Source organism: Lactuca serriola, chromosome 5 (genome assembly GCF_051521515.1).
Source record: "Lactuca serriola cultivar US96UC23 chromosome 5, Lser_US96UC23_V15, whole genome shotgun sequence".
In the NCBI taxonomy this organism is placed as follows: Eukaryota; Viridiplantae; Streptophyta; class Magnoliopsida; order Asterales; family Asteraceae; genus Lactuca; species Lactuca serriola.
In genome coordinates, this window is record NC_136412.1 from 194,595,954 (window position 1) to 194,621,211 (window position 25,258).

Consider the following 25,258-nt stretch of genomic DNA (forward strand, 5'->3'; position numbering starts at 1 on the left):
TTCGAGTGCTTCTTCCAGATGTCGAATACGGACGGTGTTAATGCCTGAGTTGGCATCAATTTCCATGACCCGGTCGAGGGCTGCTCGACCTTGTTCAACGTTACGTGAAATTCTACGGACCATGACGGGCAGAGCTCTATCCGCAGAACCACCTTCGCTAACGTTGTAAAAGCTTCGGTCCCCAAAGTAAGGTAAGGGTTGACCCTGTTCGTCGCTCCAGCGATTCAAGTTGTTTACCCACAAGGGTGTGGGACCTGGAAAAGCTGGTCGAAGATTGTTGTTTGGGGCTTGACCTACGGGAGGTAGATTGTTGACTTCGGGCTCAGAGTCAGATCCATCCGAGAAACCTTCTGCTTGATGATCATCCAATAGGATTTGGGGTTCATCATCGGACTCTGCTTCGAGCCATCCTGCGTTGCCTTCGTTTGGAAAGTATGGGTCGCCATGATGAAATCCAGCCATGATATCTATGCGAGATAGGGGATATAAGAATCTTATGAAATTAGACGTACTACTAAGATAACTATAAGATGATCCATATAAATTATGTTAATACTTGTGTAGTGCATACCAGTTATATGAAAGTAGAGTAGGATAGGCCTTCGAATAAGTAGCCCTAACTCCAAAACCACAACCAAATAAGGAACAGGAGGTGAAGCAAAGGTTACAGATTCTCAGACTATAACACCTAATTTCATACAACCTTGAAGTATCCACTTAACGACTATTGACCTATTTGATAATGACCCTTTTAGTTCTCAGATAATTGATTAAAGTAACACAAAATACTCCTATAGTATTTTAAACCTATGCTCTGTTCTAGTGTTCCTATTGTAGTAGTGTTGGTAAGTTTTTTTTAGACTTGTTACTATATCACAACCATTCTAGGGTATATGCTAATCACTCCTCGGACCAGCATAATTGATCAGGCTATGCCATCCAAGACTGACCATACATCCCCGAGCTGACTTGTGATATTTAACAATCGCAATACTTTTGTTCTTGTCATTGTGACACTGATTTTAGTATGAATGCAGACTTGTATACTTAGTTAAATATTTTAGTATTTAAAGTATAGAGTCTTGGTCAGAGTGTTTTAATCCCAAATGGGTTTATAGTTAGTATATCTTTTATGGGTTGATATACTAAATTCACTATAAACAATGCTCTGATACCAATCTGTCACACCCCAAAACCGAGAACGACGGAAACGTTCTGGGGCGGAGGACGTCATGTAAAGTATCACAACACAGTAATAGTAAACAAGCAAACAACATCATCCATTGCATTAAATATATAATTTTAATACAAGCGTGTTCTGTACAGTTATAGACACCAAAAATGTAAATCAAAATAAAGAGATGAGTCCTGAATGTGCTCCATCTTCTCAAAAGTTGGTCTCGGTACCTGTCTACTGATGACCTGAGAATACAAGTTATTTTGAAAGAGTTTATCAACATTAAGCTGGTGACATCATAAGTATTTAGTGTCGGTATTTGTACCAAAAATGTAGTGTTGTATTATAGGAACTACTGCCGTACTAACTACCTTAAACTGGATTTATATTAAGGTATCATGTGATTAATTGTACCATACTATCGACTGAGTAACAACGACAAATGTAGGTCGTAAAAAGGTATGACGTTTGGCACCCGCAGACCTGCAGGTCCGGCTGTAGCTAGCAGCAAAGTGTAGGATAGTCAATCCAGTATAGATCTATACGCAAACTCACGATCTCCCTCCAAGAGACTCTGGTTACAACTCGGGCCATGACATTTAAGGCATGCTCCGATACAGTGGATCACATTTATGTAAATGTATGTATGTATATGTAATGTATTGTTCCTGTTCTAGTATCGTTGTATATGTTCTCTTTCTAATATAGTTGTATATGTTCTCCTTCTAGTATAGTTGTATATGTTCTCCTTCTAGTACAGTTGTATATGTTCTCATAGTAATATCATGTATATGTTCTAGTAGTAATAAGTATTGACTTATGAATGAACTGACTCATTGATCTAGCAATAGTAATAGTATGACTCTGTGCTACCCCGATGGTAGCTTACTAATGATGTAACTAGTACGCATGAATATGGAAGTATTTTTATGTCTATATATGTACACGTGATATATCTAATTAATATTGAAACGACCTTCGGACGGCTACCCGATATCCCACCAGACCACATCCAAATCGAGGAAAAGGAAATAGGGCGGATGACCTTCCTAAGCCTTTTAAACATTGCTTATATAAATATACATATACAGGCATGCAATTTATAATACGTGTAACAAAGTTTAAATAAAAGTATTTGATGAGTAAAAGGATTTGTAAAGCAGTTTGAACGATAATAAAATCATTGGTTTGTAGTTATTAATCACATGTGATTGATGTAATAGCTATAAGTCTTTAACTTGTATCCCCCCCCATAAAAGCATTTAAAACATTTAAAAGGTTGATTAATAGGGGTATGAACTCACCGGTAGTGAGTGGTTCTGATGACAATGTTGGATTTGTTGCTAGGTGTCAAGTGGTGACTTGAGTACACACGCGAATCCTATTTAGCATATATCGGCACATATATGAATATAATTAGTGTTATAAACAACTAATTAATGAATTTGGGACCACCTTAGGGACTAGTAAACACTTAAAATGAAGTGTTTCAATCATATATGATTGTATGTAGGGTCATAAGGCTATACAAGAAAGTGTGTGGCCAAAATACACACTATATGTGTGTGTGCGGCCAGGTGTGCGGCCTGGTGTGCTGCCAGCACATGTGTGCGGCCATGTGTGCAGCCAGGTGTGCGGCCAGGTGTGCTGCCAGATGGTGTGTGCTGCCAGAAACATGGTGTTCTTGGTGAAAGTTGTTACCTTTTGGATGATACTTGAGAGGATTTTGAGTCCTTGCTTTGAAGAAATGTAAGAAATGATCAAGAGACCAAGGATTTCATATATATAGGAGGTGAGTGCGGCTGGAGGTGTGTGTGGTTGGGTGTGTGCGGCTGGCTGGCCTCACACTCTAGTGTGCGGCCGCACATACCTAACTTGGTGTGTTTGGCTCGTTTTTCCAATGCTAAACTCTAACTATTCCATCCTCCGACAAGTATCCCAATTATACTAGGCTTTAAGCACTCATTTAGACTCAAAAACCTCATTATAGAATACCAAAACGAAGCTAATCTTTGATAACAATGAAGAATGAAAGTTAGAAATTTCGGGTTGTCACAAGTACTCAGAATTCTGTAACTCGCCTCGGTAAGGGGTCGAGTAGCAAGTACTCGGAGAAGTAATCGACCAACTTGGGTGAGTTTTACAACACTAGACTCAGGTAGTGATAAATATTTATTGATCTTGTTCCATGTATTCTCAAGATCATCGTAGGTGGACTCCCACAAATAGCTACCCCAAACAAAATTACAATAAAAAAACTTTTAATTATAATATAACATTGTCATAAAAAAAGTATAAGACTTTCAAAGTCGACAAATAATACCTATTCCACCCATCCAAACTTTCAGCAAAAAAAAAAAAAAAAAAAAAAAAAAAAAAAAAAAACCTAGTCTTGTGGCACACGATCATTTGCTTCTTTTCCCAAAAAGCCTTCACACAAAACATATATGAAACATACTCTAACTGCATCATCGTCGGTAGCTGCTAATAAAGACTGCTTTAAAACAAAACTTCTCAAATCACATATTTTCACCAAACTATTTGTGTGGCTCGGAAAGAGAGGTTCCCGCAATAAACTTTTTTTACTACTATTTTTTTTCTGACACTTTTTTCTAATCATTTTTGGATAAACTCCAAAATTAAACCCGGTTATCAAAGAAAACTCTTATGGGCCATAAACCATTTTACTATCCCCAATTTAAAACTGTTTTATGCCATCTGCAGATACTACTGCATCCGGTCATAACTGATGAAGAAACATTTTATGAAACAACAACTCGTCCCCTTGTAATTGACAAACGTCCAACAAGTCACCAAACACAGTGATTCTAAAACATTTTCGTCGCACACCATGTCATACTTCAAATACTTGTTATATGTTACATCCCGATCCTTTTAGATTAACAACTGTAACATTTAGATTTGTATAATCATGTTGAAATACAACATGTTAGAAAACATATTATTGTAACAAAAACACAACTTATAAACTATTATATTAAAAAAAAATCGGTAATTACAATCACAAAATAAACAAAATGTCTATTTAACTAGGATGAGTAAACCAATTATATATAAAAAAACATTTCTATTTATAAGCATTTTTATAACAATACCAATTAAATAAATATTTTTTGATAAACTATATGTACAACATCAAAATGAAAATGTACAACATTATCAAATAGCAATAATCATTATTATATCAAAAAATCATATTATTAAACATATTAACAAAAAAATACCAGATGTACAACCATGAAATACACAATTTACGCATTATACACTTGTACAATTGAACATCTACTTATCAAATACCATCAAAACCTCAAGGCTACTAATAAAATCTACTAACTATCAAATATAAAACATAGATCTAAGAAAATCGAATAATAAAATACAATAAAGTTTCGTTTTTTTTTCAAAGTTTTTCGAAATAAATCATAAACAAAGCCTAAAGTTGATAAGTGATGATTAAAACACAAAATGAGTAAAGATCTTACCATATTATCGGGATTTTTCATGAAATTGCCCATAATGCTTCCTACAAAGAGAGTTTTCCAACAAAAAAAGTGTGGAAAATGAAATAAAAATAAAAAATTTACGTTTATATACCTGTTTTGCTCGAAATCACAAATGGGTTAACAAAATCGCAGATGGACTAGTTCATCTGCGAACGTACAAGTCACTAAAGCACAATCATACTTTAGTGACTTATACATTCGCAGATGGCTTGTTAAAATCACGGATGTGCTTAATACATCTGTGATTTTAGTGGATAAAAATGTAATTTGAGTTTTTTTTTTTACTATTTTCCACAAAGTAATTAAGGTATTTGGCTATATTTGTAATTTTTTCAAATATTTAAAACTAAATATAATTAAAACGGTAAAAATAAAATATGTTAAAAATAAAAAGAATTAATTGTTTAAAGCTTTATTATATTGACTATAAAAAATATATTAATTCCCTATACTAATAAAAGAGTAGTTCTTTTGTCATGTGTCACCATATTAGACATCTTAATTAATGTCTTGCCACTTGTCATTTTATTATTTCTCCATTTTAAATTTATGAAAGCTTCTCATTAATATGATGCTATTTGTCAATGTATTTATTCTTTATTTTAAATTTTAAATTTTTTATTATTGTTTTTCATTAATTCACAAATAAAAATATTTAATATATAATTAAAAAATTAATTTTACATATTTATTTGAATCAATGATTATAATTTCACATAACTAATAAAAAATCTCTTAAATTAATAATTTATTTAAAATAACTGATTAATAATTTTGAGTTTTTACTATAAAAATTTAATTAATTTTATAATCATAGTTTCCACGGGTTATAAACTAGTAATTAATATAAATATATAAAAAAAACAATCAACTCTAATGATAGTAAATAAAAATAAATAATGAATCAATAAAAAAACCTCTAAACTATGAATCAATAAAAAAAAACCCTCTCAAATAAATTCCCTAAACGACGAATCAATAAAAAAATACCACTAAAATAAATTTCCATCGGAATACTCTAAGATAAATAAAAAAAAATATAAGTCCCACTCTCTTTTTTTCTTTACTTTTTGACCACGTCATGAATGGTAAAATCGGTGGAGCCTAGGTTCACCGTCATACCATCAGCATCACTCCTTTCAAGCCATGAAAAAAATTCAGTCCAAAGATTAATGAAAAAAAAAAAAATTAGTCCAATCTCTTTCTCTCTTTACTTGTCGACCTTGACATCAACGGTTGAAACACGGCACTCTCTTTTCTACCCTTCTTGGAAACAGTCGGTGTAACGTATGCAAATCCAACTCTACCCATCTGCAATATGTATTCCGGCAACGCATTTCCATCTTATTGATGCAATGGATGCTTATACCCATGGGGTTTCCCTGTAATATACGCATGGACAGCCATACCATGATCGACATCGACAGTTGGACCTGTGAGATGCGATCTCAGTCAGACCTTGCCATGTCGTACAGTAGCGGTGCTCAGCCACCGTCCATCGGAAATGTGAGGCAAATCGTCGTTTCTGAACCATCCGGCAGTAATCAGATGTACAGCGATGGACAGCCACCATCCGTCAACGGCGTATGTAGACAAGCACCATCTCAAAGTGAGGCATCTGAAGGTCCTGATGAGCATGAAGTTCAGCAGGTTATACTTTAATTAAATCATGGGGCATGATTAATTTCTTGAGTATCTAATCCTGAATCTGAGTTGGTTTAATGCATATGTAGGCCTTTAATGATATAATATATAACACCCATTAATACTTAATTAATCGAAACTGTATTTTGGATTGATTAGGTGATCTACAAGAGAGGAGCAAATGATATTACTGCATATGTAGGCCATGACGATCGTACACAAGACCTGGTTTCAGGGTTTTCTGGTTCGAATGTTTTCCAATCAGTTGGAGTTAAACCTGTGAATTTGAACTCACTTGATTTGGCCATAAACGAAAATGGTTACTTGAACAGCAGTGTTCGGGTCCCACCACCACAAAGGTTTCAGCAAATGCCGACCTATGTCAAGGTTTGCTATCTGTTTAGATATTAGAAATTAGTGGGCTTGTTTTAATCTCTTGTCTTTTTGTCTATCTTTTATATATTGGAAGTGTTAGAATATAAAAGTGTTATTTGGATTGGTGTAGGTGTACAAGAGAGGAGAAGTTGAAAGGTCAATTGATATTAGTGCATATTCAGGGTTTTATTATCTTAAACAAGAATTGGGTCGGATCTTTGGAATGGAGGGTCAACTGGACTATGCACTGAGAAGTGGCTGGCAACTTGCATTTTTGGATCGTGACAATGGCACTCTCCTTCTTGGGGATGATCCTTGGGAGTAAGTCCACAATCTACTTGATGTAATATCTCCCATGAAAACGATGGTTTTTCATTAAGACACTATTACGTACACATGTGTATATATTTTGATTACTCTTGAATCATGACAATTGACAAATATGCTTTTACACTTGAATCTTAATGTGTTTTTTTAATGAATTAATTCAAAATATTATTTAAGTTTCTTTGTTGACAATTTCGGAGTGGTTTTAACGACTGTTTGTAGTATTTCTTTATCTATTGTTGTGGCAATTGTGGCGTTTTCTTAGTTTGGTTTCATCTCATCGAATTTTCAATGAATTTCATTGAACGCTTATGTTTTGCAAAAAGAAACATAAGCCTTCGTCTTTGTTCATTAGATATTTGCATGTCATGGTATATAGTAATATTTTATGAATTGGATTTTCGTGTATGCATTTCAGGGTGTTTGTAAAAAGCGTATGGTGCATCAAGCTCTTATCTCCTCGAGAAGTCTTGGAAATTGCCATGGGTGGTGGAACTGTTTAAACAGTTTAAAGGTCGTGATAAATGTGGTGGATGAAACTATATCCATAATTTCACGCATATTTCCCTCTCTCAAAGCTGAATCTATTTTCTTCTTCTTCTTCTTCTTCAAGATTTGAATTTCATAATTATGGAGAGTAGAGAGAGAGAAAGCAGTTGCGTCTTTCTCAGTTGCTTCACAAGTTCTAGATTTTTTTTTTTATGATCCATCAAGCTTAGTAATGTAAATATGTAATTTTACTCTTCTTTAGTAGTAGTTAATTGTAAGATTTTTGTTTTGGAACGAATATATGCATATTATTGATGTTTGCTTGTTTCTATTTCACGATCAAAGATTGAGAAATACAGATTCGTTGAAGCTTCTTGGAATCTGGGTTTTCATCTTGTGAAAATTGTTGTCTATGGTTGTTGGAACTTTGACTATAAAATTACGGAGACTTATCTCACATTCGTGGAAGAGAAAACCTTCTCCCACCTTATATGTCTTGTCTCACAATTAAATGGGTCAAGTAATGGATTAAGCATATTGGGTTTGGGTTGTGGTGTTGGATTAATCTAATTGGACTCAAAATAGGCTAATATCAAGAGAATATTTAATGGTCAAAAGATAGGTCTGGGTCTTCCTGATTAATTAAATGATTTTTAATTACGAAATTAATTTTTATTTTTTATTTTTTTATTAAATTTGTAATCACTAAATGACAGGTATTTGGAAGTTATTTTCGGTTTTGACAGTTTTTAACTGTCATAATCAATACCTATAAATACATGTTTTCTGTCATTTGTGAGGGGTGACAGAAACAATCACCACAAATTCTCTTCAAAATTTGTTATTCTTGAAGATGAAGGGGACACAGAAATTTCGACAAATTCAAGATTACTTCTTGGATTGATTGTTGTATCATCTAGACAGATCCCTACCTGAGAAATTTCTGTCTTAGGACACTGCAAATTGCAGGCCTCAATCTACATAATTTCGTTTTTGTGTTTATGTTGTAAACATAAATCTTCAAGTATGTTTTCTGTAAACTGATTCTTGTATATATATATATATATATATATATATATATATATATATATATATATATATATATATTTCAATTTCGTTTGTTTTATTTCTATTAGTCTTGTTGATTGTATACTTCTGTCATAACAATGATTACTGTTATCGATAGTCAACCATGGGTAAATGCTCCTATTTTCTTGGAGGGGGAGTTATTTAGCCATGAATATATGGGTACACAATCTCTCAAGTCTCCGGAGTAACAGTGAAATTGGCAGCGGTTACTGAAACTTAATCAACTAAGATACCATGATTGTTGGATATTTTCTGTTTCTATCAGGGCATCATTTATTTTGTACAAATAAATGCTTTAGAATTGTTGCTCATGAGTTCTTATTAAAGCCTTTTAATGAGAGAATTATCAATTAGTTAAAGGGAAAATGCTAATAAAACCATTGAAGTTTGACCATTATTTTTTTTAATAAACCATTATGCACTATGCATAAATCTATTCAAAATCCCAAAAATCGGAGCCATCCTTTCGAAATCCGATTCATCACCACCAACAGAGCTTCAAAAACTTCATAAATCTTTTGATTTTCGTTTTCGTTTAATACATCAAGGTCCTATGCTGGATCATGTTAAAAGATTCACATATCCTGATATTCTTATGTGTGTGTGTTTGTGTTTGTGTTTGCTTCGCATATCCTATAAATGAACACAAAATCACACAAAATATTGAAGGGGTATGTGTGTTCACTACATTAATCGCTAGATAAGCTTTTGAAATCGACATTTTCTTAACCTAACAAAACCCACAAATCAATTTACAGGTTTGTCTTCATTCAAGAACGAGTTTTGGGCGAAGACAGACTAAAAAACACACCTTCTTTAAAGGGAAAATGATTTACAAGCCCAACGATATTTCCAAACTGTTCAAAAAACCGCAATCATGTTTTGTCTGTCCAAAAAAACCCATAAAAAGCCCAACTAAGTTACACTTTCCTGAAAGTCAAATAAGAGAAATAGATGACGTGACTTATTACCGTATCAGGAAAATGACTTGTTAGACCAACAAAGTTTCCAAAACGTTTACAAAACTCCAATCATGTTTTGATTGTTCAAAAAAACCCATGAACTTAAACAAAACAGAATTGAGATTTTTTGAACGGTTTGGAACTTTGTTGGACTTTTTAGACAAAAATGTTAAGTTCGTTGGGTTTTTTTTAACAGAAAAAACATAATTGAGATTTTTTGAATGGTTTGGAAACTTTATTGGGCTTTTATGTCATTTTCCCTTCTTAAAACGATTTCATATACATACATCGATTTTAGAAACAAAAACACACACACAAATTGATTTCCACAAACGAAAATTGCACATACAAAAATCGATTCTAGATTTGATTTTTGGGATTTTTTAGTCCTATAAACCATTTGAAGAACCAACGATTTCATATTTGATTTATGATTTCAGATTCATGAAGAACAAACTCATAAAATATGAAGTGTGTGCATTTATATGTTCTATGTGTTTTGAGTGTTTTTTTTTTCGAAGAAAAAAAAGATAAATGAGAGAGAGGTGTCTCATTTATTTGATTTTACATTTATATTTAAATAAAAGAAAAAAATATTTAAGTAAATTGAAAAAACAAATAAAAAGAACCAATCTTTTCAAATTTAGGGAGACCAATTCTACAATTAAACTAGCCCAAAAAGGTGTAACAAAAATATACAAAGTTTATATTAAATCTCATACTAACTTTTCGTTTTTTTGTCTTAATTTTATTCTTGGTATTTTTAAGATAATTGTTCATTCATCCCCTAGATTTTGAGGTTGAGCTAAATTTAAGCCCTTTTACGTTTCTGGTTCTGGCGAATTCTACCCCTATCAAATATGTACAGTGAATTTCTACCCCCTCATAAGTCTGTCGCAATTGAAGTTCACCGCCTCCGTTCGTAATGCGCCGAAATCAATCATAAAAGAATGCGGGAGGGCGCTTTCAAATACTTATAAATTAGGTCAAGTTTCGGGCCGTTTTACCCTCCATTTTCGCTACTGATTCTTGAAATAATTTTCGGAGGAACAACAAAAGATAAAGTAAATTGCGTTTAGGGTTCGCAATATTGAATTGGAGATTCGACAGCCATTTTAGGCGGATTCAAAGGTAACATCTATTCAAATTCTTTACAGTCTCTGTATTTGCTTTTGTTGGTGCTTCCATTAGAAATCAGAAATAATACAGCAGAGTTGATAGTTAGGGTTTATAAAGTTCAATGCATGCCAAAGATTGTATTGCTACTTTTGCGTCGAATTAAATTTCCTCACGTATGTTTACGAGAGAAATGGCTCATTTATTTGGAGACAAGGTAGTATGATAGCTCCAGCTGATTATAAAGGTGCGACTTCGATTTATAGAAAACCGACAAAGAAGCTGGAGATTTGGGTTTGAGCGAATGAAAGTAAAAAGAATAGAGGAATAATAGGGATCAATATGCAGTCATATACCTATACATATAGCAGCTGTAGCTAAATGACAACTACCAGAATGTTCCTGTTTGCTTTCTACTTATATTTGAGCATGACAATCGTGCATTTTACCTCCATTGATTTTGCATTTTTGAATTTTCAGTGCTGTAAAGCATTTGCTCTGACTTCCAACTTATGAGTTTTATTTCTTATAGTTTGTATATGTATATATATCTTGCAGATCTGATATAACTTTTAACAACATTATCAGTCAATTAGAGAAGTTCATTTTGTATTGTGAATTATCATCCAAGAGATGGAGAATTCTACAAGTGTTGAAAAACGAAAGCTATCAGAAGAAAGCTCAGAGGGGGTAGAAGCTGAAATCAAGAATCAAGAATCAGGGGCAAAAAAGCAAAGGACTGTGGCTAGGACTTGTGTCCATGAGGTAGCAGTTCCAAGTGGTTATGCTTCCATTAAAGATGAAGCTATTCATGGGACACTATCAGATCCAATTTACAATGGGACAATGGCTAAAACCTATCCATTTGTCCTTGATCCATTTCAGCAAATTTCAGTCTCATGTTTGGAAAGAAAAGAATCAGTTCTAGTATCAGCACATACTTCAGCTGGAAAAACCGCAGTTGCAGAGTATGCAATTGCTATGTCTTTTAGAGACAAACAAAGGGTCATCTACACATCTCCATTGAAAGCATTAAGCAACCAGAAATACAGAGAATTAAGTCAAGAGTTTTCTGATGTTGGTTTAATGACAGGTGATGTCACACTCTCTCCAAATGCAAGTTGTCTAGTCATGACAACAGAGATTCTTAGAGGAATGCTTTATAGAGGCTCCGAGGTTTTAAAAGAAGTTGCATGGGTTATATTTGATGAAATCCACTACATGAAGGATCGTGAACGAGGGGTAGTTTGGGAAGAAAGTATCATCTTTTTACCTCCAGCTATCAAGATGGTGTTTCTTTCAGCCACCATGTCAAATGCTACTGAATTTGCAGAATGGATATGCAACATACATAAACAGCCATGTCATGTGGTGTACACTGATTTCAGACCTACACCATTGCAGCATTATGTGTTTCCCAATGGTGGATCAGGTTTATATCTTGTAGTGGATGAAAATGAGCAGTTTAGAGAGGACAATTTCTTGAAACTGCAAGACACATTCACTAAACAGAAGCAAAATCTTGGTGGGAATTCGAAATCCAGTGGGAGAATTGCTAAAGGAGGAAACGCTTCTGGAGGATCTGATATATACAAAATTGTTAAGGTGTTTCTACTTTCTACATCCCTTTTTTTTCCTCTTTACTTTCTTTAAAGAACTTGCAAGATTCTTTATATGTTTCTAGTCTTTCTTTATTGATTACAATTTACAAACTGTTTTTATAAGTTCTTAAAGATTGATTCTTTATGTTTCAGATGATCATGGAAAGAAAATTTCAACCAGTTATAATATTCAGCTTTAGTAGAAGAGAATGTGAGCAACATGCAATGTCAATGACAAAACTTGATTTCAATAGTCAGGAAGAGAAAGATGTTGTAGAGCAAGTTTTCAAAAATGCAATAATGTGTCTAAGTGAAGAAGATAGAAACCTCCCTGCAATTGAGCTCATGTTGCCTTTATTACAAAGAGGCATTGCTGTTCATCATTCTGGCCTTCTCCCTATCATTAAAGAACTTGTAGAATTATTATTTCAAGAAGGCCTTGTAAAAGCACTTTTTGCCACAGAAACAGTATAACTATAATTCCCTTCTTTTTTCTAGATTGTTTATCCTACTGTTTACATTTAAGATTAAATCATTAAGTTAATATGTTTTTCACTTTGTTTAAACTTATAACAGTTTGCTATGGGGTTAAACATGCCTGCAAAGACAGTTGTCTTTACTAGTGTTAGAAAATGGGATGGTGATAGCCATCGATATGTAGGATCTGGTGAATACATTCAGGTATAAATAAATATAATAAACTTATGTTTTTAAATTTCTTTATGCAACAAGTTTTTGATGTTTTTTTTAATAGATGAGTGGAAGAGCTGGACGTAGAGGCAAAGATGAACGTGGTATATGCATCATAATGATTGATGAACAGGTATATCATATAAGTTTTATAATGATTGATGAAGTGTTTTATATATTTAATGATAAGAAATTATATTTGTTTTTAGATGGAGATGAATACATTAAAAGACATGGTGTTGGGGAAACCAGCTCCACTTGTTAGTACTTTTAGACTTAGCTACTACTCAATATTGAACTTAATGAGACGTGCTGAAGGCCAGTTTACAGCTGAACATGTTATCAGAAATTCTTTTCACCAGTTTCAGTATGAAAAGGTTTTTATCTGTTTTTATCTGACTCTTTTGGAAAATCTACTCATTGCTATTTCTTGCATTTCTAACCTATTAAATAGTAGCTTCTAACATATGTTTTTTTTTTCTTTTTCTTCAGACCTTACCTGATATAGGGAAAAAGGTTGCCAAGCTAGAAGAAGAAGTAGTTAAGCTTGAGGCTTCTGGGGAGGTAAATGTCCACCCTCAACCCAAGTTTGTTTTTTTTTTCTCAAGGGCATAATGGTTGTATATATATATATATATATATATATATATATATATATATATATATATTTGTTTCTTGTGTTCTTATTTAGGCTGATGTTGCTGAATATCATAAGCTTAAGCTTGAAATCTCTGAACTTGAGACAAAAATGATGGCAGAAATAACGAGACCTGAGAGAGCTCTATATTTTCTTCTACCTGGTAGACTGGTATGTTTAGATTGATAATTTTTTTTTATTCTTTTCCTTTTCTCTCGTTAATTGAGTGGATAAATGATTTAAAGAAAAAAACATGTGAAAAAATGATGACACATTTGGGGAATTAGAATGAAAAACTAAATGAGTTCAAGTTTGTAAAAAGATGGTATTTAATTCAGAAAGCCTCCTTTTCTTGGCTTTCTCTATTAAGTCATTTTCTTACATCAAGTAAAAAAGAAACATCATATATAGTTTTCCTTTGAACGAGACTAAAAGACCATTTTAGCCTTGTTAAATTGCTGTATGGATAAAGTCTCTTTCTTTTGAAAGAGACTAAAAGACCATTTTACCCTTGCTAAATTGCTGTATATGTAAAGTCTCTTTCTTTTGAATGAGACTAAAAGACCATTTTACCCTTGTTAAATTGCTGTATGGACAAAGTCTTTTTCTTTTGAATGAAACTAAAAGACCATTTTACCCTTGTTAAATATACACAAAGTCTTTCTTTTGAATCCTTGTTAAATTGCTGTATACATAAAGTCTGTTTCTTTTGAACGAGGCTAAAACACCATTTTACCCTTGTTAAGTTGCTGTATACATAAAGTCTATTTCTTTTGAATGAGACTAAAAGACCATTTTACCCTTACATATTCAGACAACAAGTTTCACAATATTCAACAATATTAAAGAAAATGACAACACACTTGGGGAAAAAGGAAATGGAACAAAAGATTGTATATGGATAGGGTTATATTCGTCTTTTTTTTTTTTTTTGTTTCAGGTTAAGGTTCGAGAAGCTGGGACAGATTGGGGGTGGGGGGTGGTCGTAAACGTGGTAAAAAAGCCGGCCCCACCAGTAGGGTCATTGCCACCTGGCATGTCTTCTTCACGTGGCAGTAGCTACATAGTAGACACCTTGCTTCATTGTTCCATTGGCTCAAGTGAAAGTGGCTCTCGCCCTAAGCCATGTCCACCTCGTTCTGGACAAAAGGGTGAAATGCATGTCGTAAGTTTTCACTTTTTACAGTTTACGTTTACCTACAGTAAATATGTCATGTAATTTAAACTAAAAAACCTGCTTCTTCAATTTTTCAGGTTCCTGTTCAATTGCCATTGATATCAGCATTAAGCAAACTTAGAATTTCAATTGCTCCTGATCTTCGTCCAATGGAAGTCAGACAAAGCATTCTATTAGCTGTTCAAGAGCTTCAAAAACGTTTCCCTCAAGGTCTCCCAAAACTTAATCCTGTCAAGGTACATTTTATATAATTTTACTTAATTGTTTATTTTTGTAAATAATTAAAAAATACATGATTTCTGTTGACAGGATATGGGCATAGAAGAACCTCAGTTTGTAGACCTGGTGAATCAGATTGAGAAACTTGAACAACAATTGCTTTCTCACCCATTAAACAAGGTATGAATTTTTGTTCAACGTTTCAGTTTTTTAATTAAATCTAATTTTTCATGATTTGTTAAAACGTTTCAGTCTCAAGATGAAAATCAGATCCAATGTTTCCAGAGGAAAGCGGAAGTCAATCATGAAATCCAACAGCTGAAAACCAAAATGCGGGATTCACAGGTAACCATATCATTTGCCAGCTGTCTTGATAAATGAATGTTTTTTTAATTTTTTTTATATGCAGCTTCAAAAATTTCGTGATGAGCTTAAGAACAGATCACGGGTTTTAAAGAAGCTTGGACATATTGATAGTGAAGGAATAGTGCAAGTGAAGGGTCGTGCAGCTTGCTTGATTGATACAGGAGATGAACTTCTAGTCACTGAATTGATGTTTAATGGTGAATTTTAAATTCAATTATTGGAATGAAAATTGATTGATATAAATATAATTAAATATTGATCCGTTTTTTTTATGGTGAACAGGTACTTTTAATGATCTTGATCATCATCAAATTGCAGCACTTGCAAGTTGCTTTATTCCAGGAGATAAATCTAGTGAGCAAATTCATTTAAGATCAGAACTTTCTAAACCATTGCAACAGCTTCAAGATAGTGCTCGTAGAATAGCAGAGGTGATTCACTTTCTCTCAAACTTTGGAGTTATTGATTAACAAAAGATCATGAGACTAAAATTAATTGAAATTTTGTAGATACAAAATGAATGCAAATTGGAAGTAAATGTGGATGAGTATGTGGAGGCAGCTGTTAGACCCTTCTTGATGGATGTCATTTATTGTTGGTCAAAAGTAAGATATTTAACACAAATCCTTTTAACAGTTTCATTATTTTAATTTTTTTATTATGTGGAAACCATGACAATGGTTTTATAATATTCCAGGGATCATCTTTTTCTGAAGTTATACAAATGACCGATATCTTCGAGGGGAGTATTATCAGACTTGCTAGAAGGCTTGATGAGTTTCTAAATCAGGCAAGTTCATCTATCTTCAAAAACTTCAATCACAATGTGATTGTGCCTACGACATACTTGTTAGTATCAGACACACAGAGTGCCTGATACTAACAAGTATCAGGCATGACGTGCCTCATACTTGTAGCTAAGTACAAGTATGATGGTGATTGTGCCTGATACATACTTTGTACATGTATTATGTATCAGGCACAATCTTGATACATACACGTATCAGCCTATCATACATACAAGTATGTATGTATAGTGATGAAAAGAATTTTTATTTGTTTTGAGTATTAACAGTTGCGGGCGGCTGCACATGCTGTTGGAGAAGCTGGTTTAGAGGAGAAGTTTGGTGCAGCGAGTGAAAGCTTGCGAAGAGGCATTATGTTTGCTAATTCTCTGTATCTGTGAGTGAGGGGATGTGAGTTTTTGGAAAAATGGTGGTTAGCATATGAATTATGATAGAGGTAGGTGGTGTAGGGATTTTATTCTTTAATACCAAAGGGTTATTTTTCTTTTTTAAGACAATGTAGGTGTTTGCATTTATGTTTGGGTTTTGCCATGTTGTAGTAGTGTAAATTGGGAGTTGTATTTGTCAAAACTATATTCAAAGATTAGTCTGCTGATTATCCATACGATGTTTATCACATGGTGGAAGGATGCAAAAGAGATGTTGGATACTCCCAAGGTCACCTGTGATGGTTCAGAAGAAGTAAAAGTACTACAATAAAACAATATGGATAAAAAGTATGAATGTTTATTTGCATATATAGGTGAGTCACTTACTCATACCTTCAATAGATTTATTTGCATGGTTAATGATCTAATCTAAACAAGTTTAATATTGAAAAGTATAACTTGTTCTTCTGCATAAGTTTCTTGATTCCTTGAATGAAAACTGGGAGCATCATGTTCTTAAGAATAGTGTAAAGATCAAAACTATGGATCTACAAACTATGGTTGGGAATATAAGAAGTCACGAACAGTCAAAAGCCCAAAACACAAGAATATTCGTGATATGAAAGAAACACCAAGAACACAATCTATTGCACTAATGCCAAGAAGAAAAGGTTATGTTGTTGAGGAACAAGAAAACTAAGAGGATATTCAAGCTTGTTGGAAATGATGCACATGATATAAACAAATTGCTATGCTGCTAATTATGTGTGAAAGTATAGGTTCACACTAAGTGCTATTAAAGAATCCGAAATAAATAATAATATTTATACTAATTATGTGTGAGATTATAGGTTCACACTCTAACTGCTATAAAAGAATCCGAAATAAATAATAATATTTATACGAAAACTTTATTATTTATCAACTAAAATAAATATGTAAATAAAGTTTATTTATTATTATTAGGTCAACACGACTAAATAAAATAATTATTTATGTAATGTCTCAAATTTTGAACCAAATTTCTTTTTGAAATATAATTAAGCAAAAAAAAACCATTTTCATAAAAAAGAACATAAATACCCATTTGATTTAAATATCATAAAACATAACCTATAGAGTTAAGTGGAAGTCTCAAAAACATGATGTAGACAGTGCAGCCACACCGCATCCTTGCCCTTCTCATCAAAACTATCTAAAAAAATATTTAAATATAACTAGTAAGCACGGGTGTTTCGCAGATTTTGAGGGCCCTGCGAACAATAAAAATAGGCCCCTACATTATATATATATATATATATATATATATATATATATATATACACACACACACACTACCATAAGCCGATAAATGCTATAAAAACAATCAAAACAAAAAAAGACAATACATTATATTATCTTACATAGTTATATGAATTGCAAGATTCTCATAATATTATTAAAAGTAAAAATGTTCACCAACTCTTCATAATCAATACTATTTAATATATCGTTTTCAATATATGGTCATTAACAATTCATTAAAAAAAATTATGACAATTTGGACCGTAAGTATGACTTTAACTAGAAACTGTGACAAACATATAGAATATACGATTGTAAATTAAATATAAGGATTTAATTCATATGAAAAAAACAATATTGCTAATGAAATTGATTAAAATAATACAAATGCATATTTGGATATTTTAGGGTGTGAGTATGTAAAATAAGACCGGAGAGTGTGGGGGGGACTATTCCCTCACTTTTGGTGGGTCATACCCCTCTTTCTCTCACTTCCCTTTCCCTCATCTAAAAGCCAAGGAATGGGTGGGAAGCCCTTCCCTCACTTTTTTTTTTTAATATATTTCATTATATATATTATATTCATTTTGTAGAGAATTAAAAACCATGAATTTTGATATATTTTTTATATTTTTATAATAGATATATAATTTTATAAATATTAAAAAAGATAAAAAGAAAAAAGAAAAAAAATAAAAAAAGGCTGGCCAATAACGTGAGGAGAGAGAGTGCGGCACCCCCTCCCCCCACTTCTTTTCCCGCGTTTCTTTCGCTCACCCACGGAGTGGTGTGCAGGAGTGAGGGAAGCTTCCCTCACCCATTTCCCGCACCCACTCCGTCTAGCCTAAGGAAACTACAAAAGAAATGAAAATAAGAGACGGGGTTTTGTAGAAAAAAGATACAATATTCCAGGGACCATTAATGTAACTTCAATAGCAAATTAGTATCCGTGTAGTGGGAAAAACTAAAAAAATTAAAAAGGTTTGTGAGGTGTATAAGACTCTGGCGGAAAAAGTTGTAAAATGCCCTCCATTTCCATTGTAATAGCAAACAATTTGGTTAAGTTTTAGAAACAATAATATATATTGTATTTTAACTATATAATTTTATTAAAAATCGGGGCCCTATATTTTCCGGGGTCCTGTGCGGTTGCACCTCTCACATTTGTTCTAGGCAGCCCATGCTAGTAAGCAGAAAGTTTCGTGAGTTCCCACTACACTAAATATTCTATCAAACATACAAGGCATACAATTGTAGGCTTAGGATCTTGTCGTCACACCACCGTCTTATCGAGTATGTAGGCTCAAGATCCAATACCATTTTGCCATCATCCGATTGGGCCTATAGGAACATAACTATCATCCCATCAGACATGTAGACATGTAGGCTTTCACGATCATTTTATCCGACTTGTAGGCTCACATCGCCATCATCCTATCGGACTTGTAGGCTTTCACCATCATCCCATCAGGCCTATAGACACACATCTGTCATCCCATCAGATCCTAACCACACATTCTTACAATATGCATTCTATTACACAAATGACATATATTGTCACATATAATATAATGAGAAAACTCACCTGAAGCTAGAAATTCAAGTCCCCTACACAAGACTTCTTAATGAACCAACTATCATGAATTACCGAATTCACCATTAGATGCATCTTATTAATCGTTACCAATGAGAGGTTAAACCCCAGTCCAAAACTCTATGTCCATCAAAGTTTGACCAAAAGTCAAGTTGATCAAAAAGTCAACGCCAAATGCGTCACGTACAGTTCAAAATAGTCGCACTTAAGACTTTGCTTCGTGCCACAAGCAAGAGTTGGTCGCATTGCGCTTCCTTGGAAGAACAACCACTTTTTTCAAGTGCTTAATCCATTAAGACAGGGTTATAACTTTCCAGAAACCATCTTCGGAGGTGTCTAATGGATACAAATCTAAAATTTACTAACATATAAGTCCCTAACATCCCAAACTTTAATCCTAGATCCAAAACAAAGCGAAAGAGGCTTGGGCTTTCTTGCAAGGATCAAAGAGAACTGGTACATGCATTCTTTTTATCTAAAAAAGTCTAGAAGATTCCTTTAATCAACTTACAAACCTAGAGTTTCCCAAACTCCAAAGCAAAATGGACCAAACATGACCAAAGATGCATAAAACACTAGGTCTAGAAGCATATAGTCATAAAGATGCAAACTTTAACACTTACATAGCAATATGAGATGACAAGAAGGTTGATAATATCTGGATCTAGCTTTTTTTGCACCAAACACATTTATTCTTCAAGTTTCACACCAAAGGCACTAAGAACACTTGAAGTGATGGAAGGAGGCCAGGGTTTCTTTCTCTATGTTTTTTGGAGGATGGATGATGATAAAAGAAAAAAACATAAGATATGCTTGGTACAAAGATATGAAATTGTAGCAGAGAATGGAAATGCAAAGAAAGAGAATTGAACCGAGGAAAAAAATTGATTCGACTGTTTGGTACAACAGAGAATTGACCAGGGAAATGTTCATGAGAAGTATTTCTCTTGTTTGGTCGCATTAAGCAATGAATGGAAATGAATTTATTTTTACAATGTTTATTCCTTTTCAAACAACTTATTTTATAATAATGTCATTATTATGTACACCTTAGTTTGTCAGATTTTAAGTTTATAAATTTTCATTTTAACAATTAATTTTATTAAGTTATTTTTATAACTGTCAAAAATTTCTTATTACATATCTTTTATTTAAAAACATAATTCTAATATAAAGAATAATAAATTACAAATAGATTGAAACATTAAGAAATATGAAAATCATATAATTTAAAAACTGTCGTTTTTCTTTTTCTACTTATTTGGTATAAAAAGTTGAAAATTGACAATATTTTGTCATTCACTTTTTTGAACGACAAAGTTGCAATTATTAGATAAAAAACCGGTCTCGCTGGCTAGGAACGGTATATATATAATTAATATTGTTAACTACACCAATTTAACAACACCAAAAATAATTAAAATGAGAAATGAAAATGCTGAAAAGCCTCATTAAAAACAAGTCAACCACATTATCTGAAGAGCTTGAAACCTATTAGACTACCAAAGAAATATCGACTTGTTGAAAAACCAAGATGACAAAACCCCACATAACTTGAGCTTTGATTGGAGAAAATTCTAGAAATTGATTTGGCAACAATAGTAAAGGCAACGAACTTTCATGGATGAACCAACAATAACATTATACCTTAACAAGATGACAAAACCCCATATAACTTGAGCTTTGGGTCGTGGTCGGATGACCAAGAGCGCGCATTTCATACCGATCCAGGAGAGTATATCTGCTGAGAAGCTAGCCGATATATATGTGCGCGAGATAGTGGCACGACACAGAGTGCCTGTATCAGTAGTATCAGATTGAGACGTCCGGTTCACTTCCAGGTTTTGGAAGCGGTTTCATGATGAGATGGGGAATCGTCTTCATTTTAGCACCGCTTTCCACCCCTAGACAGACGAGCATAGCGAGAGGACGATTCAGACTCTCGAGGACATGCTTCGGGCATGTGTCCTAGATTTCAGTGGTTGTTGGGATACATATCTTCCATTAGTGGAATTTTCGTAAAACAACAGTTACCACGCTAGTATTGACCGCCCTACTTTTGAGATGCTCCACGGGAGGAAGTGTAGGACCCTGATTTGTTGAGGCGAGGTCGATCAGCAAGTCATCGAGAGCACTGAGGTGGTGCTCAAGACCACAGAGTTGATCCAACAGGTTCGTAGCAGATTGCAGACTGCGCAGAGTCGGCAAAAGAGTTATGCCGATAGGAGGCGTTCGGACTTGGAGTTTCAGGTGGGCGACATGATCCTTCTGAAGGTATCACCCTGGAAGGGTGTTGTCAGGTTCTAGAAGTGGGGCAAGCTGGGCCCCAGATTTATTGGTCCCTTTAAGGTTTTGGCCCGGGTGGGTCGGGTTGCTTACCGATTGGATCTCCCAGCAGAGCTTAGCCAGATCCACAACACTTTCCATGTTTCTCAGTTAATGAAGTGTTTAGTGGACGAGTCAACATTTGTACCCTTGGAGGATATTAAGGTTGATAGCAGCCTGAATTATATCGAGAGACCAGTTGCGATCCTATATCAGAAGACGAAAACCTTGAGGAACAAGGTGGTTCAGTTAGGTGCAGTGGCAGCACTGAAAGGGTTCAGAGTGGACGTGGGAGACCGAGGAGGAGATGAGGGAGCATTATCCAGAGTTATTCTCAGATTAAGCAAGAACAGACTTCGAGGGCGAAGTCTAAGACAAGTGGGGGAGAGTTGTAATGCCCTATTTCTGGTATGTGATTTAAATAAAGTAATTTTCAATTCTTAAGGGGTACTCGACGAGTCTGTAGCCCAACTCGTCGAGTAGAGACGGGTTTTATGCGCGTTTTAAGTTGGCTACTCAACGAGTCCATATTCTTGGACTCGACGAGTCTGCTAGTCTGGAGGAAACCCTAATTTCAAGGGTTTGCACCCTATTTAAACAACATTATGCGCCCCAAACCAGCCTCCATCACCTTCAGAACGTCCCTTACTAAACCCTAGCCTCCATTTAAGCATTCTTGGAGTATTTCTCATTTTGTGGAGGATTTTGGTGCATTTTGAAGTTAGAAGAAGAAGAGAGAATAGGGGTTTTCAAGAGGAGCAAAGAAGATCCGAGTTTATTGTGTCATTCCAGTTTCCATTAAGGTATAAAGCTCGAATCTTTGCTTGTCATCATGTAGATCTCCTTAAAAGCTTGCTAGTGTTGTTTTTGAGCCATTTTCTAGACTTTGAGATCGATTTAAGGGTATTTAAGATGAATGGGTTTCAGATCTAAGCATTTCAGGACTCCTTAAGCTCAAGGTTGCCACCTTTATTGAGCTAAGCACCCATTCCAAACCTAGATCTTCTCTTTTAGCTCTTTATTGGGCATTGTAGCTTCTTATGAGCATGCATGAACGTAAAGTTAGAAACTTTATGTGTGAAATCAGTCGTAGGAACCCAGATCTATGAATTGGATGCATTGGAATCGAGCAAAATCGAATGTATAGTAATGACATGCTTGGGACTCGGCAAGTTGTTCTTCAGACTCGACGAGTCGAGTCGCGAGTCCTCGATTTTTTCCCGATTTGAGAGTTTAGGGTGAATCAGTGAGTGGGAATGGACTCGGTGAGTTAGTGTTCCGATCTAGTGATGGAGGGAATCGGCGAGTCTACACCCTGACTCGGCAAGTCCAGTCAACTGAAAGTTGACTTTGACCAGGGGTAAAATAGTCATTTTACCATGAGGACAGTTATCAGTGCCTGATCTAGTATTTTTGGGATTTGTAGCCGGAGAGTTCCGAAGCAGCAGTCATCTAGTTTTAGAGTTAGTATCTCAGCAGCCAGCATTACGAGGTGAGTTTTCATTCCAGTAGGAACGGGTCTACGGCCACAATGTCGGCTCGTCTAGTTAGCAATAGTTCCGGACCTCAGTCTGATGCAGTAGTTCAGTGTGCATGATGTCTTTTTGATTCAAGCATGTCTTTGTGTTATGTGTTCTGCACTTCAGTATGATACAATGTGAAGTATATGTGTTCATGCTAGTTGATATGTTTATGCTATGCTATGTGCAGTCAGTTTTCGGACTTCGGTCCGATGCATGGGACAAGGCCCCGGTTAGTTCCAGACTTCGGTCCGATGCAGAGGACGGGGTCCCAGTCAGTTTTAGACTTCGGTCCGATGCAGAGGGCAAGGCCCTGGTTAGTTCCAGACTTCAGTCTGATGCAGTTTCCGGACTTCGGTCCGATGCAGTGGGCAAGGCCCAATATTTGTTTATATGTTATTGTATTGTATGTGGTAGTTTGGGGGAGCTCACTAAGCTTCGTGCTTACAGTTTCAGTTATGGTCAGGTACTTCCGCTAGCAAAGGGAAGAGCTCGGGTTGATGGCATCGCACACACCACAGCTTTAGTTTTATCATGGGAGTTTTATTCAGATATTTTGATATGATTGATACAGTTTTTGTTTTGACACAGTTACTATGACTTTTGAGTTACTCATTCCATGGTTCTTATTATATATGACATTCGGTGATGTGATTTTTAGTAATATTAAAACAAAAATTTTTGGGTCGTATTTTGGGTCGTCTCACTACTCCTATGGTCTTTTCTTGAAATATCATGGGTTACCCCCATTATCTTACATACTAGTACCATGCGCTACCCTATTGGCTTCCCCTGAAATGTCATGGGCTACCCCTATAGTCTTACATCCAAGTACCATGGGCTAACCCTATGGTCTTTACTTGAAATAACATGGGCTACCCCCTTGGTATTTACTTAAAAGTCCATGGGTTACCACCATGGTCTTATATCCAAGTGTTATGGGTTACCCCCATGGTCTTTCATACAATTTCCATGGGCTACCCCATGGTCTTCCATGCAAGTATCACAAAGGCAACTAGCAACCTACATAGTATAGTGAGAATACTAACCTCTCTCATGAAGTTAGACAAACCACAACTAAAAATCATGAAACATGTGCTACAAATCACCCATCAAATCACACATGGCCACACCTTATTCTACACTTTAGAGTTAGCAATTTGACCAAAAGTCAACAGGGCCAAAAAGTCAACGGTCAAAGTCAACATCATCTGACTTCCACATCGTGATCAATCCATGGTCACATCATGGAGAACGAACTCAGGCTCCATCAAAATCTCAGTCCTGATCCAACTCAATTACGATCAATTCTATTATCACGTCATGACGGTCATGCTACCACGTCACGACAAAGTTTGTCCAAAACAATCGATGAGCCCCCTATCGTCACGTTGTGACATCCATATGGTCACGTCATGAATATTGCATTGGGAAAACTTAATGTATTAACCCTTAACCCTTTAAGCCTCCCATTATAACTTTCCAGATGCTTTTCCTACTCCAATAACATTCTAAAAATTGATGCTTTATAGACATGCATGTACAATGCATGTCTTAAGCTCATGTTAGGTCAAAATGATGAAAATGGAACCAAAATCACATGCATAGATTCAAAACTCAACCAACCTTCGGATCTAGATTATATAACCTTCAAGGGACCTCAAGGATCAATATTTCTAACTTTATGGAATCCATTCATCAAAACTTTCCCAAATATGGAGAAAAGGGTCAAAAAGCATAGATATAGAAACCCAACGCATACAGATTGGAACTTGATTACTCACAAATGTCCATGAGATGCTCAAATGAAATTTATAAGCTTTCCAAGATGCTCTCTACATCGTAAAATCCTTCTTTTTTCCTTTAAGAGCCACCAAGAACACCAAAATAAGCTAAAAAATGGAGGAGGGGGAATTAGGGTTTGCTTCCAAGGGGTTAGGAGGTGATAGAGGATGAGAGTGGAAAAAA

At 34.8% G+C, this 25,258-nt stretch overlaps 2 protein-coding genes across 2 annotated transcripts; both read left to right on the forward strand.

The window, feature by feature from the left end:
- The first annotated feature begins 5,879 nt into the window (after nucleotides 1–5,879).
- On the forward strand, nucleotides 5,880–7,865 carry LOC145053442 (auxin response factor 21-like). Its single transcript, XM_079001488.1, has 4 exons — nucleotides 5,880–6,351; nucleotides 6,505–6,732; nucleotides 6,851–7,041; nucleotides 7,466–7,865. The coding sequence occupies exons 1-4, from the start codon at nucleotides 6,052–6,054 to the stop codon at nucleotides 7,548–7,550; spliced, it is 804 nt and encodes a 267-aa protein (XP_078857614.1). The 5' UTR covers nucleotides 5,880–6,051; the 3' UTR covers nucleotides 7,551–7,865.
- Nucleotides 7,866–10,478: 2,613 nt separating this feature from the next.
- On the forward strand, nucleotides 10,479–16,801 carry HEN2 (RNA helicase, ATP-dependent, SK12/DOB1 protein). Its single transcript, XM_079001489.1, has 17 exons — nucleotides 10,479–10,718; nucleotides 11,262–12,308; nucleotides 12,458–12,772; nucleotides 12,881–12,985; nucleotides 13,059–13,127; nucleotides 13,204–13,371; nucleotides 13,487–13,558; nucleotides 13,686–13,802; nucleotides 14,572–14,796; nucleotides 14,886–15,044; nucleotides 15,118–15,207; nucleotides 15,280–15,372; nucleotides 15,437–15,590; nucleotides 15,676–15,824; nucleotides 15,903–15,998; nucleotides 16,091–16,183; nucleotides 16,469–16,801. The coding sequence occupies exons 2-17, from the start codon at nucleotides 11,337–11,339 to the stop codon at nucleotides 16,577–16,579; spliced, it is 2,988 nt and encodes a 995-aa protein (XP_078857615.1). The 5' UTR covers nucleotides 10,479–10,718; nucleotides 11,262–11,336; the 3' UTR covers nucleotides 16,580–16,801.
- Nucleotides 16,802–25,258: the final 8,457 nt, after the last annotated feature.

What these genes read in the sequence shown, in the direction of transcription:
- LOC145053442 (XM_079001488.1), top strand. Translation starts at nt 6,052, where the DNA reads ATGCAATGGATGCTTATACCCATGGGGTTTCCCTGTAATATACGCATG. An exon ending in ATGAGCATGAAGTTCAGCAG is followed by an intron (nt 6,352 to 6,504) that starts GTTATACTTTAA and finishes TGGATTGATTAG; the next exon opens with GTGATCTACAAGAGAGGAGC. An exon ending in CTTGGGGATGATCCTTGGGA is followed by an intron (nt 7,042 to 7,465) that starts GTAAGTCCACAA and finishes TATGCATTTCAG; the next exon opens with GGTGTTTGTAAAAAGCGTAT.
- HEN2 (XM_079001489.1), top strand. Translation starts at nt 11,337, where the DNA reads ATGGAGAATTCTACAAGTGTTGAAAAACGAAAGCTATCAGAAGAAAGC. An exon ending in GATCTGGTGAATACATTCAG is followed by an intron (nt 12,986 to 13,058) that starts GTATAAATAAAT and finishes TTTTTTTAATAG; the next exon opens with ATGAGTGGAAGAGCTGGACG. An exon ending in TCATTTATTGTTGGTCAAAA is followed by an intron (nt 15,999 to 16,090) that starts GTAAGATATTTA and finishes ATAATATTCCAG; the next exon opens with GGATCATCTTTTTCTGAAGT.